This window comes from Labrus bergylta, chromosome 11 (genome assembly GCF_963930695.1).
Source record: "Labrus bergylta chromosome 11, fLabBer1.1, whole genome shotgun sequence".
NCBI lineage: Eukaryota > Metazoa > Chordata > Actinopteri > Labriformes > Labridae > Labrus > Labrus bergylta.
Window position 1 is genome coordinate 26,673,581 of NC_089205.1, and position 17,683 is coordinate 26,691,263.

General features: G+C 40.5%; 2 protein-coding genes across 2 annotated transcripts; one reads left to right on the plus strand and one right to left on the minus strand.

The window, feature by feature from the left end:
• Positions 1 to 147: 147 nt before the first annotated feature.
• On the minus strand, positions 148 to 3,589 carry blvrb (biliverdin reductase B). The gene is made up of 5 exons (XM_065960291.1): positions 3,430 to 3,589; positions 1,982 to 2,143; positions 1,351 to 1,440; positions 1,043 to 1,174; positions 148 to 425 (listed from the first exon to the last, which is right to left on the minus strand). Exons 1-5 carry the CDS (start codon positions 3,542 to 3,544, stop codon positions 271 to 273), a joined length of 654 nt encoding a protein of 217 aa, XP_065816363.1. The 5' UTR covers positions 3,545 to 3,589; the 3' UTR covers positions 148 to 270.
• Positions 3,590 to 6,267: 2,678 nt separating this feature from the next.
• LOC136180475 (spectrin beta chain, non-erythrocytic 1-like) lies at positions 6,268 to 17,676 on the plus strand. Its single transcript, XM_065960265.1, has 4 exons — positions 6,268 to 6,407; positions 15,821 to 15,978; positions 16,232 to 16,383; positions 16,930 to 17,676. Exons 2-4 carry the CDS (start codon positions 15,834 to 15,836, stop codon positions 17,140 to 17,142), a joined length of 510 nt encoding a protein of 169 aa, XP_065816337.1. The 5' UTR covers positions 6,268 to 6,407; positions 15,821 to 15,833; the 3' UTR covers positions 17,143 to 17,676.
• The last annotated feature ends 7 nt before the right edge of the window (positions 17,677 to 17,683 follow it).

Sequence of the window (17,683 nt, forward strand, 5' to 3'; positions counted from 1 at the left end):
GAGCAGTGAAGTGCTGCATCACACAATATTAAAATCCCCCCCCCCCCCCACCGGAGCTGACGAGGAAACTGAATAAGTATAAAGAAAACTTTGATAATTGTATAAAATAAAAAATAAAAAATCCAGACACAAGAAAGAAACAGGATAGTAGTTTGAAACATGTTTTTTTTTTCTCCAGTGTCTTTTGGTGGTAAAATAAAATTGTGGGTAACGGGAAGAGACACAAACCCCTCGGCTGTCCAGAGGGGGTCAGCATTGTGTTATTTAAGATCATTTATACTCTCCCCAGACTCCCACAGTCTTGCCATCCCACTCTGTGTTGGACAGACACTGGACAAAGAAATGTCCCAGGTCGAGTGCAGAGATGGCTCTTCCTTTCGGCATGTTCTCTGACGCCATGTAACTCCTCGTCAGAGGAAGATCACCTGGAGGGAGCGAGACAGAAAGAAAAAAATACATGAGATACACATAAGCAATAATACCATATTCAGTTATTTCTACCTGTTGTTAAAGGATATAGAAGCTATTAATCATAATTAAATATAATGTTTGATTCATTAATAACATAAAAACAAATATATTCACATCAAGAACCATGTGCATGGCTGAGAGTTTCTTCTCTGTGTAACATGTATTTTAGTAAAAGACGCTGATTGCTGTATTTGAATGAAAATCTTGTATTTTGTTATCTCGATGAAGGTTGCAAAACTCTAATATGTAATATGTGTGACTGAAGATGTTTTCTGTTATTTCTAAAAGCTGATTACAGAGAGATAAGCAGACTAGTTACCAAATGTATTTTTAAATTTTACTGTCAGAGCAAATCCATACAAAGTAATTTTGATGTCACGATAAGAAAACCTTCAAGGGATTTAATCACTAAACCCTGTGTTAATATGGTGTAACTTGCGGTCCCTTAGTCTTAAACACGTGTTATCATATTAGGTTTCCACAGCTTTCTCCTGGGGGCAATGACTTCCGAAAACTTCCTTGCACTTTGGTTTTGAACGAAGCTCTTAGTTTGTTCTTCTGTTCTACTGACCACCGATGTGAGGCGGCATCACAGCAACATAGTCCAGCCCAGATGTTTTCAGCGCTGTGTACATCCTGTCGTGGTCTTCTGTCACAGGAATCATTCGGGGTGGGACTTTGGCACGATCCCACAGCAGAAAGACTGAGTGGGACGAGGAGAACGTTAGAAAGTGACAGGAGGAGAAGGGGTCATGGAAATCATTCGCTCTTGTTTTAACATTATTAAAGGAATACCTTTCTAATAGTCTGATTGCAACATATGTAGCCTACAAAATGATAACATTTTACATTTAATGTTGTGTTAAGTGGGAGCTGTACCTGACATGCAGCCGATCACTTTACGGATCCCACGAGCCTTCATGACTTCAATAATGTTCTTGGTGCCTTCAGACATCACGGTGGTCGGGCCTGATGAGCACAGATCAGGTCACAGAGTCATATGAGGTGGGAGGTAACTTCAGATTCCTTAACTGTAGTTATGTTTCATTTAGAGACGCTGACACTTTCTCAAACTTCTGTGTTTCCCTAGGTGATGTAGTAATTATGTAAATGCTGGCCTCATGAAATCCAAGAACATCTTTTATTTAAGTTTAATATGATCTTGAAAATTCACCTTTTAATGACCAGAATGTTTCTGATCATGTCAGACTGATGTGTTGATGCTACATGGTGTTACATGTTGTGAAAGTCTTGTTGCACCCTCTAGTGAATGATTTACATTATAACACCAATAAAAACTATGATCCTGTTAGTGAAAGAGGCTGAGTTATGTAATGAAACACCTCATGTGTTTAAAAATCAAATAAACCGGTTTACACTAAACTTGGTGTGCGTCTACTTCTTCAACCTTATTTCAAGACAAACGGAACAGTTCTCTTTGCCTCTTTTGTTTTCCTCTCTGATAAAGTCTGCTCGCTTGTGTTTCTTTCTATAAACTCTGGAGTCTTACTCAGGTCGTTCCTGGTGCCCAGGATGATGATTGCAGCGTCCTGGCCCTCCAAGGCCTTCTTCACATCCTCTTTATTAACAACGTCGCCCACCACCACTCTGGACGCCCTGTGGTCTGCAGGCAGCCTGGCAGGGTCCCGAACCAGCACTGTCACATTGTATCCTGCATGTGGTAGGACAAATGGAAAGGACTGCTCAGACGAAGCTTTATCTCCTTAATACATACGATTAAATCCTCTATGTCTTATGGCATCTAATGACAGTTACCATGAAGGTCATGAAGGACTGGAAAGACAATTGACAATATTGCTTGGCGACAACAAGAAGCAGGTATTAATCTTGTCTGCATCCATTAGTCTGAAACTGTCACTCTCCCCTGAACAGTGAATGTACAGCATCTGTTGCAAGTGTTGTAAAAAAGAAGGAGCTGAATTTAACTTCCAGATGCTTCTCTTACACCTTCTTCAACTCCATGTGGGAGATACCACCCCTCCTGTACAGGCGAGATAACAAACAGCTTCTTCTATCAGCTCAACGCCTGCTGTGACTCAGCAAAAAACTGCTGACCCTCAACATCTCTCACATGACTCAGCAGTTTTGTTCCCCTCCATGGCGAAGTTGGAGAAAGGAAATGAAAATGCTGCTCAATCAAATGAATCATGTGTCCAAAAAGTATTTGCGTGGGATCAGTCTGTCCAAAGTTTATGTGAAGAAAATCTGATATGTCAAGTTTTACGCTCATCTAAAATGTTAGTTTAGAATAAAGAAAAACCTCAACTTGATTTAATCAGATGTGTTTTTACAACCTTCAAAAGGGGTCAATTCACTTGATGGATGTTCTCAAACCAAATCTCCTAAATATCTCCATATGTTACCATGGTAATATAGCCTATAGCCTACTGTTTTCATGTTAATTATTTGATAATAACTCACAAGGACACTGAGAAAAGATGGTTATGTGATAGAATGATTCACTCATACATTTGTTAAGCACCAAATAAGCACAATCCTCTTTTGTGATTCATATCTTATAAATACTGGGCATTTCATTTTATGTTATTGTAAGTTAATTTTGTTATAATCAGTTTTCTAATGCAGAGCCAACGTTGATAATCGCAAACCCAGTTCAACAACTTATTGATTCATTATCACACCATAACATGGTGCTCAGCACGGTTACCCTCCGAGCCCTGTCAGTGGTCAAATAACTGCACATCCAGGTCAAATTATAGCACAGATAAGGACTATCAGGTTTAGAAGATCGGGGGACTTTGTCATAAATAAATAAAAATACTTTTACTCCCTGCAATACAAACTTCAATGAAAAACTCTAACAATGTCATTTCACTTTATGAGCCTTGTGTTTGGAGCTCCGTGTCTTATCCACAGTAGTCTGACCTGCTGAAGTCACCTGCTCATTTTCGATGTATTCAGTTTGTCATTTCTCACCTGCAGCCACAGCTTGCGGCAGGGTCGCCAGCCCGGTCATTCCCGTGGCTCCAAATATCACGACGTTTTTGATGGAGTCCGACATGATTTGTAAGAAGCGGGATCCACGGTGCATGAACAACTTGGTGTTGCGATTCAGAGGATTCTTCTGTCACATAACAATCACATTTGACATGTGTAGAAACGCCTCTTTTAGACACAAGTAGAGGGCCACTTCCGCAGGTCAGACTCCTCCCACACGGGGAGTTAAAGGGGCCCTGCTGCTGCTCTCATTTATTCATGTTTCAGCTGCAGTGAAGTGGGAATACTCAGCTCTTTAATCAATGTGCTCGTCACTTCAGTTCAGAAAACTTAATATATTTATCCCCAGAACTCTTTAAACATTTAGAACTCAAAGCATTTATTACAGAAACTTCCTTTTTTATACTATTACACATTTTGATTGTAGCCGCTCTCCCTCTTTCTCTTAAGAAATGTGTCTCAATTCAGGTCTACATCTGAGGTGAATGTTTGAACTTAACAAATATTTTAGGGACTTTTATATTGATGCTTAGATACTGTAAAGAAACTCTACTTAACAAGTTTTAAACTGGGAAAATGTGTCCAGTCTTTACTTTGATGCGGCTGAAGAGCCTCCATATAAGAATTTGAGACGATTCCAGGTCAGAACAACATGAGGGCTTATAAGCAGCGGTTATGTAGAAAGGGTCAAACCAATTCTTGACATACACACAGAGCAGGCTGCCCTGCTTTTATGTTCCTTTTTTAAAAAATACTGCTCCTCAGGGCTTCCAAAGCAGACTCACTCTGAGAGGCTTCAAGTGCACTTAGCTCTTCCTCTCCTTTTTCTTTTCATTGGAAACATTGCCTCAGTCAGTCAGTGTTATTTATAAAGCATGCTTCTTACACAGGTACATTTAAGGTGACTTACAGAAAGGTTAGAAACAACAACATACAGACTTTAACAAACAGTACAAAGTTAAAACAATGCATTTGAAAAAAGGCAAAATATAAGAAACATTTCTATGACAGCAAATGAGAAGAATAACTGCACACAAGATGGCTGAATTACTTTTTATTAGTATTTAATTACATAGCCAACTTAAACAAACGTGTTTCGCTCACATGTCTTCATCAGGTCCCCAGAAATAAGGACTGACAGTGATTTGCACAGGGCATCCAGGTGTTTATTTCTATAGGCTCATTCATATCCAAATGTCTCCCCTGTTGACATATTTCTACCACATTATTGTAATTCAATACAACCTGTTTATTATTTTTGTGATAAACTATCAAGACAATGCCTGAAAACAGGGACGAAACTGGTATTAATTCCTGAAAAGATAAATATTTTGAAGTTACTCGTTTCTGATTGGCCTAAGCGCCGAAGCCCCGCCCATTTCTTCTTCGTGAAAATATGAGAACTCAAACGTTAAACTCCGGTACCCTGACAGTTTAAACGACCCGCAGATGTTAAGAAGTTGGTGTATAATTGGATTATAAGTTGGCTAGTTAGCTAACTAGATACCTCAGCGGCACAGCACGTTTACGGTAACGCCGAATGTAACGTTAAGATAAACTCATGTTTTGCTGTTGAAAGTTTATGCTAGTCAGTAAGTTTGCCCGAACTTCAGGTGTTATGCCGAGAAATGCACCCCTGCCGAGATGTGCTCGCACCTCGCGGAAGTGTTTGAAAACGGTCTAAATCTTATTTCTGGGGACGTATCTCCGGTGACAAACGATCTGAAGTGTTCTTAATAAATGATAATCGTCCTTATTGTTATGTAGACTCGGTAGAAAACACATTTTCATTAGCCTTCGTGACTATGACCTGTAAACCGTTTTTCCCACTAAGTGTGGGATGTTTAAGGTTTGATGCAAAATACGGCAGCATAGTATTTTAAGGGCGGATGCAAAATTCGGCAATTTAGAAAAGTGTGTGCCAGATTTTGAGTTGTCCTGAAGCTGCGTACAATTCTCGACAGGGATGCATTTCTCGGCATAACACCTGCACGCTAATACAAGCTGACATTCGGCTTGCTGTTTATTATGTAAAAAGGTGATAGACCACTTTTACTGAGGGGGGCCAAACTGGGGCCAGTTGTTTTGTCAGAGGGGAACATTAAACCCAGGTGAAAAACAGACAAAGAAGATCACTTTTAAAAATATATATTATGCCAAATAATAACACACATCATTTAATACCATGATTTATATGTGTTTCAGTAACAGTATTTAATATATTCTGAGTCCGGTTGTTGAGTCAAATACTATGTATGTGTTATGAGGGGGGCTCTTCCTTTTTGGGGGGGGTGGCCACAGGGGCACTGGCCCCCGTTGGCCCCTGCCTAGAACCGCCCATGGATATAAAACACTGGTAAAAGGTATAACCCTTCAAACAATTTTTTATGTTGAAAATAGATATTTCTGCCTTTTGGACATGTTTAACCAATTATCGTACATGATGTAAAAGTAACACTTAAGTTAAATAGCTGCCCCCCCCCCTCCCCCCCTCTATGTGTCCGTCCGTTTCTCTCTCTCTCTCTGCTCGCCGCACCAATGCTGATATTTCTCCCCAGCATCACCAGCGGAGAGGAAGAGGAGGAGGAGGGGGAGGAAGGAGAGGTTGTGTCAGGTGGAAACGGGGACCTCTATGGATATCATCATCACCCTCCACCGGCTCGCATCCTCAGCACCGACAGCATCTCCTGGCTGGCGGTCACCGCTGCAGACACGCAGCGCCCCTTTTCTATGCGCAAAAAGCGTTGCATATCGCAGGGACCCCTTCTGGCTGCTTCTATGATTCCCAGACAAACCGCTTCCTCTTGTAATAAGGACTATTTGAGGGAAGACCCTGCTGGAATAAAAGCGGAGCGTCAGTCTCCTCCATTGATAAACGCTCTCCTCATCGATTCAGCCAAACGACGTCTTAAGAGGAGGACAAAACCGATCCAAAAAAACTGACAGTGAAGCTGAAGGTAAGGCCGATAAAAAAGATGACAGGCTGAATTCTTTCTCCGTGGGATGTCGTTTTATTTTGTCATTCCCTGTGTGAGAGCAAGGAGTCGAGGTGCACGGTGTTTTTTCCTTCTTTTTTTTTGCAGGGACGCCGGCCTGCATTTGGGTGCAGGGTACTGCAGTGATCTTGCGGGGGGAAGCGCTGTTTCATGTCTTTTTTTCACCTACATGTGTTACATGATGCATGCCTGGTGAAGTGTCAGTGCATCCTGCCTGACCTGGTTGTGCTCATTTAAAGTGATGAACATGTTAAGAAGCAGAATAGCGGCCTATGTGTATGGTGTGTGGTATGATGTTGCATGGTCTACCGGTTCATTTTAGGCTTCATTTCAACCGATAACTTGTTATATCTGATCTAATGGCTACATTGGGTTGTGTGACCTTTCGGCATGCTGTGCCCTAATTCAAACAGCAATTTAACTTAATGAACACTTCCAGGCCTAGTGTTCATTTCCTGCTGTAACTTCTACTTCATAGTGTGTCTGTGGTCTCACTGTGACCTCGCATTACTTTGCTGTTTCTGCCCCTGTTGGTCTCAGTTAAACCCGAATCCAGAGGGGATTTAGCTGTTCTCAAGGTGGGCTATTTAGATTGCTGTCATGTCTAAAAGAGAGAAAAGACCGACAGCAACATAACTCAAGCTGGAGCAACTCAAACAGCAGATGCACAGCAGTCTGAATATGGTGTATTTGATCACAGCTGCAGTAAAAAAAAACTCTGCTGCCTCAGAGTCTAACACTGTCTGAACGCAGGTTAGTTGGTTACCATTGGTGCAAAGTATGATTGGGTCTGTTGGAAGTGAGTTAGGTGGAAATGATGGAAACAAAGAAACTGGCACATGTATTATAAAGCGAACCATAAATCCACGTTATAACTTTGAGTTAATCATCTGTAAAGGCAAACATTCAACATTACTGCCTGAAGAAAGTGACACGATTTAGCCAGTCACTCTGTTATTCTTCTGGAGATTTATGGTAGCTGATAGACTAATACCTTTGACCTTATTTCACTTTATGAGAGCATAAGATCTGTGTAGCATCACTTCTGTAGTACACCTACAAGGGGTTGATGCTCAGCTATCTAATGTGTGTAGAGAACTTACTGCACTTCACGTTATTGCATCTTGTGTAGTGACACTCGTGTTTTAATAATACAAACTAAAACCTAAGTTGTATTCAACATTTTGGTCACATTGATTGAACCCTTGCCGTTAAAGGGTTAAAAATACCATCATATAACTCCTGTAGTGTCGGTGACTACATGAGCTGTAAGTTATGGAAGTAAAGTTATTATAGTTTCTTGTGTTGAGCATAATATTACTGTACACTCTATACTAATAAACTGTCTTTAATCTGTTTTAACAAATAAGTAGTTCACATATCTTTACTGAACAGAGCTGTTACATTTCTGTGATCAGTGTTATTATCAAACAACGGTATGGCACACATTTTATTATTACATCTGCTCACCAGTTATTGCCCTGATCTATTCCAGGATAGCAAGGACAGATGGTCCTTTTTTGTCACCCTTGTTGTTGCCATCCCTGTCTTGTCTGGATGACAGACAGCCTCTCTGGGACACTGAAGCTCTCTGCTCCTGTCTCTGTTGTTCTTCAGACCACAAGGTTAGTGTTTTGATTAAGGCTATAGCGGTCTTGCAGACTTAAAGAACTGGGGGCGGCGGCTACTGCTCTGCTGCTCTTGCTTGCAGATGTTGTTTCACTCTGCTGAGGTGAAGTGAGTGGAAGTGACTCAGTGCAGGGTGTAAAGTGCGTACTGCATGACGTCACAGTAAAAAGATCCAGTGTGTGTTTGTGTGTGACGGAGAGAGAGAGAGAGAGAGAGAGAGAGAGAGAGAGAGAGAGAGAGAGAGAGAGCTTCAATCCCTGGAAGAACAATCAAAGTTTTGGATTGATATGGATCAAGTTTAAAATAAGTCCTTTGGTTAAGTATGGGTAAGAGATTATAATGGTGGAATATAAAGACTTTAGAGGAGGTACTGAAGTTAGAGATTTTACTATGAAGCAGTCTCGAGGCATTCAGCTCGCTTCTTAATCTTTGTTTGCGGCTCGTGGTTACATCTACATCTAAATTTGTGCTTTTGCGGCATTATTGTTGACAGGTCAGCAAAAAAAATGCCACAACAGTAGGATCAAACTTCACAGCTCTGATAAAAGACAGAAAAGCAGAAAAATAGAGTAAGATTAAAGAATTACTGCGTGCAGCGTTCAGCGTTCAGCCAGCCATACAGCTGGGGAAGCAACTGTGGAGGAACCGACAAGAAAAAACTCGATTTTAAAAGTATTCAGTGAATAGTGTGACTGGCTAGCTAGCTTATAAGCTTGTGTAAGACTTTGCCCATCATTGCATTTCATTCAGTACCAATGAATTGATCTGACCCACTTATTACTGATCTGCGTCAGTCAAAACATTCGACTGATTTATAGAAATGTTTAAGAATCTCAACTGATATGACAAACAATGTAAGTCTCGGATCAATCGCGTAACTGGATTTCTAAAAAGCCTTGAGGCAACTAACTTTTAAATCTGGACTATTAAACATCTCTCTGTGGAAAAGGCACAAAATACTAAATATATGGAGTTTAGGCTAATGTATGTCTCTCACTTTATTTTAGCAGAGCATGAGCGTCTGTATGGGTTTCTCTGTCCTGATCAACGTCTCTGCCATCTTCACATGTTCCTACTGATGGCGGGTTTCGTCTTGACCCAATCACAGTGACCGACACATGTCCCTTATGGTTTGTCTCTGACTTATAGCTCCCTGAGTCCCTGAGTCCCTGAGTCCCTGTCCTTCACTTGTTGCCCCCTCTGTCCATTGACGAAGCCCTCTGTTGGCCTGTTTCTGGACAGAGTAACAAGACGTGTTTGCAAGCGTATGACTTCAACAAGCAGGGCTGAATCCAGACTTTACTAGAGGAGATGGCATTAAGTTTGTGTGCCTCCACTAAAAAGCTCATAATGTATTAACCATTGTTAACAAATGTAATTATTAACAAAAAAACAACAGTAAAAAAGTCTTTGTATGGTTGAAGATAAGTTAAATGTGCTGCTATTTTAATTTGATTTCAGTGAGAAGAATGAGCAGGTGTAGGACATCCCTTCATCATATTCAATAGTTTACATTTACCACTCTAATGAACTTAAAGTTTAATATTTATTTAGAACTAGTTATAGGACAAGAAACAATGTCCTCTATAAGTCCCACAACAGGTGAATTTGTATCGTTACAACAGTAAAGGTGAAGATACAGCAAAAGTTGAGGAAAGCATCAATAAAAACGTAATAATTAGTATGTTAAAAAACAAGAAACCATGTTGTGTTTCAAAAAGGGAAACTAATTAATTATGACCACTCGTTTTTTTTAATCCAACTACTCGATTAATCGTCAGAATCATAGCGATAAATGAACAGGCGGTTGATGTTTCAGCATGTAGCAGAGGTCAAGATGAATGACCCTCAGTGATTGTACTCTACATGAGTCCATATTGATAAGGAAGGACTAGTGAGCGTGGGGGGGGGGGGGGGGGGGGGGGGGTAAGGGTGAGTACAGTCTGGTCACTATTAAGCCTGAGAGAAACACAGACAGGGAGCTGCTGCCGCTGACTGATTAACTCTGGCAGCTGTCTCTCTCTCTCTCTCTCTCTCTCTCTCTCTCTCTGTCTCTGTCTCTCTCTCTCTCTCTCTCTCTCTCTCTTCTCTCTCTCTCTCTCTTTCATCTTTATCATCGATATGCCCTCCTGCGTCTCTTCTCCCTTTAATTTCACTTCTCTTCTTCCAGTCAGCGTTTTCTGTCTAAAATTTCTACAACATCTCTTATTTAATACCACCCTCTCTTTTTCTAATTTCTAAAACATCTAACCCTTTTCTGTCTTTATCTCACTCTGTCTTGATTATCTCGGACGTTTTCTGTCTGACCCTGACTCTAATCTAACCTCTTAATCGAAGGAGATGGACAGTCGGACGGCCGTTATCTGCATTAGGCTGCTCTTAAATCATTCCTTAAGCAGGACGATGAATCAAATATCATTTACTTATCATAGAATGGGAGGTAGACATCATGTGGTGTATACATGTGGTTTGGAACTGGGAGAAAGAAGTGAAATATGTGATGTGTTTAAAAAAGATGTTTAGGTGAATTACCCGTAGCTGCATTCAAGCTAAAGGATAGAAAACAAAGACAAATACTAACCATTATCGTACCAAATGCCACGTCTATATAATGTTGGCATGGCATTGAATGAATTTCAATATTTAAAGACTATTCTGCTGTCCTCTCCTCATAGTATTGTCTTTTGAACTGATCAGCTTCGTGCTAAGTGCTGCAGACTGCATAGAAAAGTCTGAGAGCTCTGCAAGAAGCTCATATTGGTCTTTTTTTTTTTGGCCACAGGAACAAAAAATGTGAATACTGTAAGTCAGCTTTACCTGTCAGCTCAATTTTTAGGCTAGTCGTCATCATTATAAGTAATTAAGAAACAACAGGATCATCATCTGTCCAAATATTTATACCAGCACCAACGAGTGATGTTGTATTTAAGAATCAAAATGAATTCTTTACGCCAGCTGTTCGACTCTTAACTCTGTGTTTGTTCAGTAAGAGACATTTTCTCTGGAAGTGGAGAACTTTGGCTGAGTCACCAAAACTGATCCAAGTTACTCGAAGTGACTCTTGAAAAGTTCTTGAACCTTGAAATGGGCGATGAGGGGTTCCTAGAGAATATATCCCGACCCCGGTGTCTGTAGTAGTTTGTTATAAGTTTGTCTACTCTTCAGAGGTCAGCAGAAAATACAAAAACATGAAGGTTAGGTCATAAAAACAATGATGTAATACATGAACATTCATGTTGACCATCTCAGGACCAGTAGTGTCGGGCCCCAGGTGTTGGTGAGTGAACAGTTTCTCTGCAGTGTTTTTGGTTTGAGGTGCTTGTCTCAAAGATGCGGCTGATGTTTGGCAGCTCATGCACTGAAAAGATTGAGTATTAACAATCTCTGATAGCATGGAGGCTTCATGCCAAATGGAAATTGCCTAAATACAAGTTGTGGAGGTGAGGAGAAGAGAGGGAGGAGTGGGAATAAAGAGGGGGGGAGGACAGTTGAAAAACTGTGAAGGATAATAAAGGAGAGAGCAGGGAAGAGGGGGGGGGGGGTCTCAGGCTTTCATTACACCGTTGGTGTAATGGTGATTTATTGTGGTTACCAATAGCAACAACATAGCTGGGGGAGAGGGCAATAATAACACTGAGTGGTTTAGAGGAGACAGCATAACAACTGACAGTTCTGCACACACACACACACACACACACACACACACACACACACACACACACACACACAAACTTACAGATAGTGTTGACATTACCAGGTCATCTATCAGATAGTCCATCAACATGAATAGGGATATTTCTGATCATGCATTTTAAGATTGAAATAATTTATAAAGCAAAAATGATGAATATTCTCCTGTTTCTTCAAATAAATAAATAACTCAGAGAGTGATAGATGACAAGTGTTAGTTTGATTACTTATGTGCCCCCAGCACCATCATGCTGTGTAATGCAATAATTTAAATAATTTATTTTAAATATTCCTCTAAGAATGATAATACCTGCACAATGTGCAAACATCTATCAGAATACACAGTTATTTACAAGAAAGGCTGAGCAGCAGTCTCACTTCTTCCACCTGTGTCACTAGCAGAGACAGGTCTGAGTGAGTCTGGCAAAGTTAAGAAAACAACAGCTGAAAGAGCAGCAGAGACACACGAACACATTCAAACCTCCTGGGGGGAATAAACATGGCTACTCTGAATAGAGAGCACATCTCTCTTAGATGCTATAAAACACGTTGAGGAGAAGAAAAACAGATGCCTCCCATGTTCTAAACTGTTTCCTCAAAGTTAAAGATGAGAAGACATGTGTAGTGCTAAGTGCTCATTATTGAGCTGTCAATCAAAAAGTGTGGGTGGGACAAGACGAGTTTGATGTTCCTGCTTCTAACAATAGCTATCCTGCTCATCATGTGTTTAAATCTAAGACGGTTTAAAAGACAAAGACATCCTTACATCAGAGCCTGAAACCACAGTACTTTGTATTTAAAAAGAAATCCATGAAAATCATCAGATTTGATTAATGCAATTAATCTTTGTCACTAACAAATCTTCTATTCTGCACACAGTTGTATTATTTGTGGTAAATCCCCACTAGACGAGGATGTTAAAATCATTTTAACCTTAAACATAATGAAAAGAAAAATGCTTTGTTTGGATGAAAAGGCTGTTTTGCAGTGTGTGAGTGTGTTTCTGTGTTTTACTACTGTAGCTGCTGCAGTTTAACAATGTTTGTGGGCTGTTCAACAGTGTACACACATACACACACACACACACACACACACACACACACACACACACAGGCCAGTCCTGCTCTTTCTTCCTAGGTCCATGGAGAGATCAGTGAGCCTGCTGCTGTCTAAACGTTTGATCCTAAGTGTAGACTTTATATCCTCCACTGACTGACACACTGTAACTCTGTAACCCCGTGGAGCCCGGGACAAACGTCATATCAGGAACTAAAGCCCCTCTGCAGCCTGAGAAAGCACAAAAAACATCCAGACACAACATTTAACTGATCGTATGTTCATCTTTTATTTTCCTACAGCTTTAGTTCCTGGCAGCTATCAGTGGTATTTACTGATATGTCGCTTTGTAATCATGAACACCTGAGGACATAGAATCATACAGCAGCATTTCTACTCCCACAACTTGAAATAATGTGCAGCTTTGTAGACTTTAGGCTTTGATCCAGAGTATCTCTTTATCACTGTCAAAGCAGCAGGCTCACACAGCACTGTATTTTTAACACAGTAGTCAAACCAGTCACACTTTTCCAGTCCTTCTTACTACCTTAATGGAATTAATTTCTATCCTTAACTTAACGCCACCTATTCTTAACATTGCAATGAATTGTATGTTGATATTTGGATGTTGGAACATGCACATTTATGTTCAGACACAATCTCTGTGAACTCAGTGTGAGCTCAGGTTTTTCTTTGTTTTCATCCCCGTCTTTTAAAGTTTCCTGCAGGCTGTGCTCCGTCTCTGGAGCCAAATCATGAAGCATCTCACTGCTGCTGTTACTTATAGAGCAGAAAATGGATGGCCAGGAGTGTTTTTTTGTCAGTGTGTGCGTGTGTGTGCGTGCATCTGTGTGTGTGTGTGTATGTATGATCTGTGTGTGTATATGTCAGACAGTGTTGAGTCCACTCTCTTGCTCGGGGCTGTCTGATTCCTTCACAGCTGGGTCTGATTTTTAGATTAAAGGTGATAACACACAGTCACATTCACACAAAGACATACACAAACGCACACACAAATACACACCAGAGCAGTCCAGTGAGCTGGGAGTGTGATTGATTGAAAGGCGCCAGGTGTTAAGGTTAAGGGACGATCACGGCAAGGAGAACAGAGGACACACAAACACACACAAAACCTTTTGATTGAGGTTAACGGTTACCAAGGTTGTTGTTTTTCTTGTGTATAACAATAATACTGTATCACGTAATATCTGAGAGTTATACTAAAGGTCTTACACTTCTCATTCTTCACTTCCTCTTATGTGACCCCGGTCGTTTTACTGTTTGGTTACAGCTGATAATTGTTCAATATTCACTTGAGAAACAGCATCTTCTTTGTGTGGTTTTTTTATGTGTTGACACAATATTTTTTACACAATAAGAGGCGGATTAATTGATCATTTAAAAAAAACAGTTAATTGTCGCTGTAAAAATGTGGGTTCAGTGAAGAGCTGACTTGGTTACCTCCTTGACTGCACAGCACAGTGAAAATACATGCAGCCTCACTTCACCAGCTTTACTTTGCATTTTAGTTATTCAGTTCACCTTTAAATGAAAATATTCTGGGGGGGTTTCTTCCTCTGTTGGGGTCTTGTGCAGTCCTCTCTCTCTCTCTGAGCTTCATCTTTAGATTCAAAGCACTGAAAATGTCTTGCTGTTAGTCTCTCCTGGGAGAAGAGCTAAGTGCACAGCTACCCTTCCTCTCCGTGTCTTGCAGGGCACTCTGACATTTACTCGATATGGCGACATTGTTTTCCACTGGTTTAGGTATAGTGACAACTGTGAGCCCGGACATTTCTTTTTTTTTGTGCAGTGCAGAGGGGAAGAGAGGACAGGGAAGGGATGGGACAAGAGAAAAGAAGAGATTTACGTCAAAATATTTGAAGCAGAAAATGACAGAAACTCCTTAATCTGCACACCACCATACTTATAACGAGCAGCTGAAATCCTCAGTAGCCAATCAGTGATCAGTTAGATAATTGAATCTTAAAAATCAGTTGATTCAGTTTGAATGAAAACTGTGATATAAGCAAACATGTATACAAGTGTGTGTGTATGCAGGTGAGGAGGGGGGGAGAGCATCAAATGGCATTTTTTTTGTCCTGTGGGCTCATCTGCTCTTTATTTCTCATCCATCCATCATGTGATAAAACAAAGAGAGATGGGGGAGGAACCATTGCAGCATTCACTAAGACTCAGATGTTTTTGTCTTTGTCCATCTCTTCAGATTGATAAGCATCTTATGTGTACTTTTTTAGTGTTCAACATAAACTCACTGTGGGTACGTTAGGTTGAATCCCTCATCAGAAAAGAGAGAGACAGTTTTCAGCTTGAATGAATGTCTGTCTGTTTCAGTTGATTTCCCAGCTCAGCCATTGAGGGCAAACTTTAAGCCATAGGATGTTTTGAGATTATGGTCTCAGTTTACATTACCAGGTCATTTAAGATTCAATTATTTTAAACAGCTATCAGGTCTTAGAATGAGCGCGACAATGCCTGATGAATATCAGAAAACTGAACAGATTCTAACTTCTTTTAGTTTTCATTTTGATGTTGAACACTCTTCACGTCTCGTCCTGGACGCTGTGATCTGTCGTTGAAGGTTTGAAATTATTTTTATCCTCAAGTTTTCAGCTGCTGATGTTCGCGACAGGAGAGATGAGAGGACCAAATTATTTGACTCTTTTGTCTCCCACCATCCTGTGAATCATCACAGATATTTTATTTTGAGCTTCTCTTTTGCACAATGCTGTGATGACAAGGACAGAGGCGGCATCAGAAAAAGAAAACGTGTTATTTATGGACTGCAGGTTATATATTTATTTATTTGGCATATTTGTGGATTTTGAACACTCCTTATAGAACGTGTAGCGTAGCAGGAACTGTTCGTATGAAGAAGGTGTGTGAGGTCATGTAGAGTTTCATTATGAAGTGTGAACTGCCTGTCAGTAACCTGCCAGTAAAGATAGATCTAATTCTTTCTTGTTTTTTTTTAATTGTAGGGCGTCGGGCGCGATGGCTAATGCCTCCCCAGACCTGGACAACGCGGATGCCCAGCGCCAGCTCAACAACAACAACCGACCAATCGGCTCCGGGTTCTGGGAAACTGAGTGCACCAGCTCCAAACTGTTTGAGTGCTCCCGCATTAAGGCCTTGGCAGGTCAGAGGTCTTGCATGACTCAATGCTTACTCATATCTCTACAGACACACATACTACAAACACACTCTCATTGGCTGATGTATTAAAGTGTCTGTTTTAGCAGTAAAACGGTGTAAAGCTGAAAATGTCCCCTCAGCTGATATTTTAGATGCTTTTGGATTTGATTTGACTAAACTGTGTTTTCCTTAAGAACCGGATTGTTCTTTCCTTTTCCCTTTTCCTAAATTTAAATCCTATCCTTTGTTTCCATCAGATGAACGAGATGCGGTGCAGAAGAAGACTTTCACCAAGTGGGTTAACTCCCATCTGTCCAGAGTTTCCTGCCGTATATCTGACTTATACAACGACCTGAAGGATGGATACATGCTCACCAGACTCCTGGAGGTCCTCAGTGGAGAGCTCCTGGTGGGCGCGCACACACACACACACACACACACACACACACACAAATTCACAGACAAACACACACACATGAAGTCAAAGAAAAAAGGCGCACAGCCTTTCTGATCTTTGATGGATAGTTATGTGATTAGCAGTGTTTCCTCCTTAGACAGCTACATATTGTAACTTCAGACACGGCTACATCAAGGTTTGTTTGTTAATTTGTTATCACAGGTTCATACTAGATATATTCAACCAGCAGCAGGCTTAAACACTTTAAAGTGTAAAGTAGAATTTTCTCACATTGTTTCTGAAGCATGTTTTTGGTGACATTTTCTGATATTTTTTACATAAATGTCCCCAAACCTTTTATTACCTCTGCTGTTTCCAAAAACACTCAAAGCTTGTCTTGTGTTTTTTTTAATTGAATGGTAAGAAAGTTACAAACTGATGTTCTTCAAAGTAATCTCTGTTTATAGATGATGTTAATGCTACATGATGCTTCTTGTAGGACATTATCAGAGATGCTTTGATGCCATTATTAGTAATAAATCCCTTTGTCTCCACCAGCCGAGGCCCACACGGGGGCGTATGCGTATCCACTACCTGGAGAACGTTGATAAAGCCCTGCAGTTCCTTAAAGAGCAGAGGGTTCACCTGGAAAACGTCGGTTCACATGACATTGTGGATGGAAACCACCGCCTCACCCTTGGCCTTATCTGGACCATCATCCTACGCTTCCAGGTAAAAAGCAACACATGCAAATCACCTTGTTATGTTTAGATATTTTTATCACAACTCATCAGTGATGTGACACGTTTAGGGAGATGTCTCCTCGAGGTTAAGATCATGTAGACCATGACCAATGGTTAAAAATCATTTCCTTTGATGACTATGCTCTTCTCTGATTTCTCAGTGTTACGCTGATAAGTACTCATGTTTCGTAGTCTGCATGTTTAAAAGGAGGCGTACTATTGCTGTGTAAGTTGTTATTACCATTTTGGAAACAGAGACACAAGACAAAGTAAAGTACATTTCATTGAGCTAACAATACATGACTCATTAGTCTTCAGTATCCAATCCCACCCAATGTATTACAAAGCATATTTAAAAACATCAACAGTGGACCAAAGGGCTGTACAATCAAAAATAAAACACAATGAAACACAGACCAATGTAAAAACGGCAGGATTTAAATAGTAAAAAGTGTGAAGACAGATAGGAAGGGAGAAAATGGATAAAAGCCGACTCTCAAGCAGAGAGTCTGATGTATAAAAGTGTGTTTTAAGGTTAGATTTAAAAACAGGCAGTGAGGAGGACAGAT

What these genes read in the sequence shown, in the direction of transcription:
- blvrb (XM_065960291.1), bottom strand. Translation starts at nt 3,544, where the DNA reads ATGCACCGTGGATCCCGCTTCTTACAAATCATGTCGGACTCCATCAAA. An exon ending in GCCGCAAGCTGTGGCTGCAG is followed by an intron (nt 2,144 to 3,429) that starts GTGAGAAATGAC and finishes TACCACATGCAG; the next exon opens with GATACAATGTGACAGTGCTG. An exon ending in GGGCACCAGGAACGACCTGA is followed by an intron (nt 1,441 to 1,981) that starts GTAAGACTCCAG and finishes TGTGCTCATCAG; the next exon opens with GCCCGACCACCGTGATGTCT.
- LOC136180475 (XM_065960265.1), top strand. Translation starts at nt 15,834, where the DNA reads ATGGCTAATGCCTCCCCAGACCTGGACAACGCGGATGCCCAGCGCCAG. An exon ending in CCGCATTAAGGCCTTGGCAG is followed by an intron (nt 15,979 to 16,231) that starts GTCAGAGGTCTT and finishes TGTTTCCATCAG; the next exon opens with ATGAACGAGATGCGGTGCAG. An exon ending in TCCTCAGTGGAGAGCTCCTG is followed by an intron (nt 16,384 to 16,929) that starts GTGGGCGCGCAC and finishes TGTCTCCACCAG; the next exon opens with CCGAGGCCCACACGGGGGCG.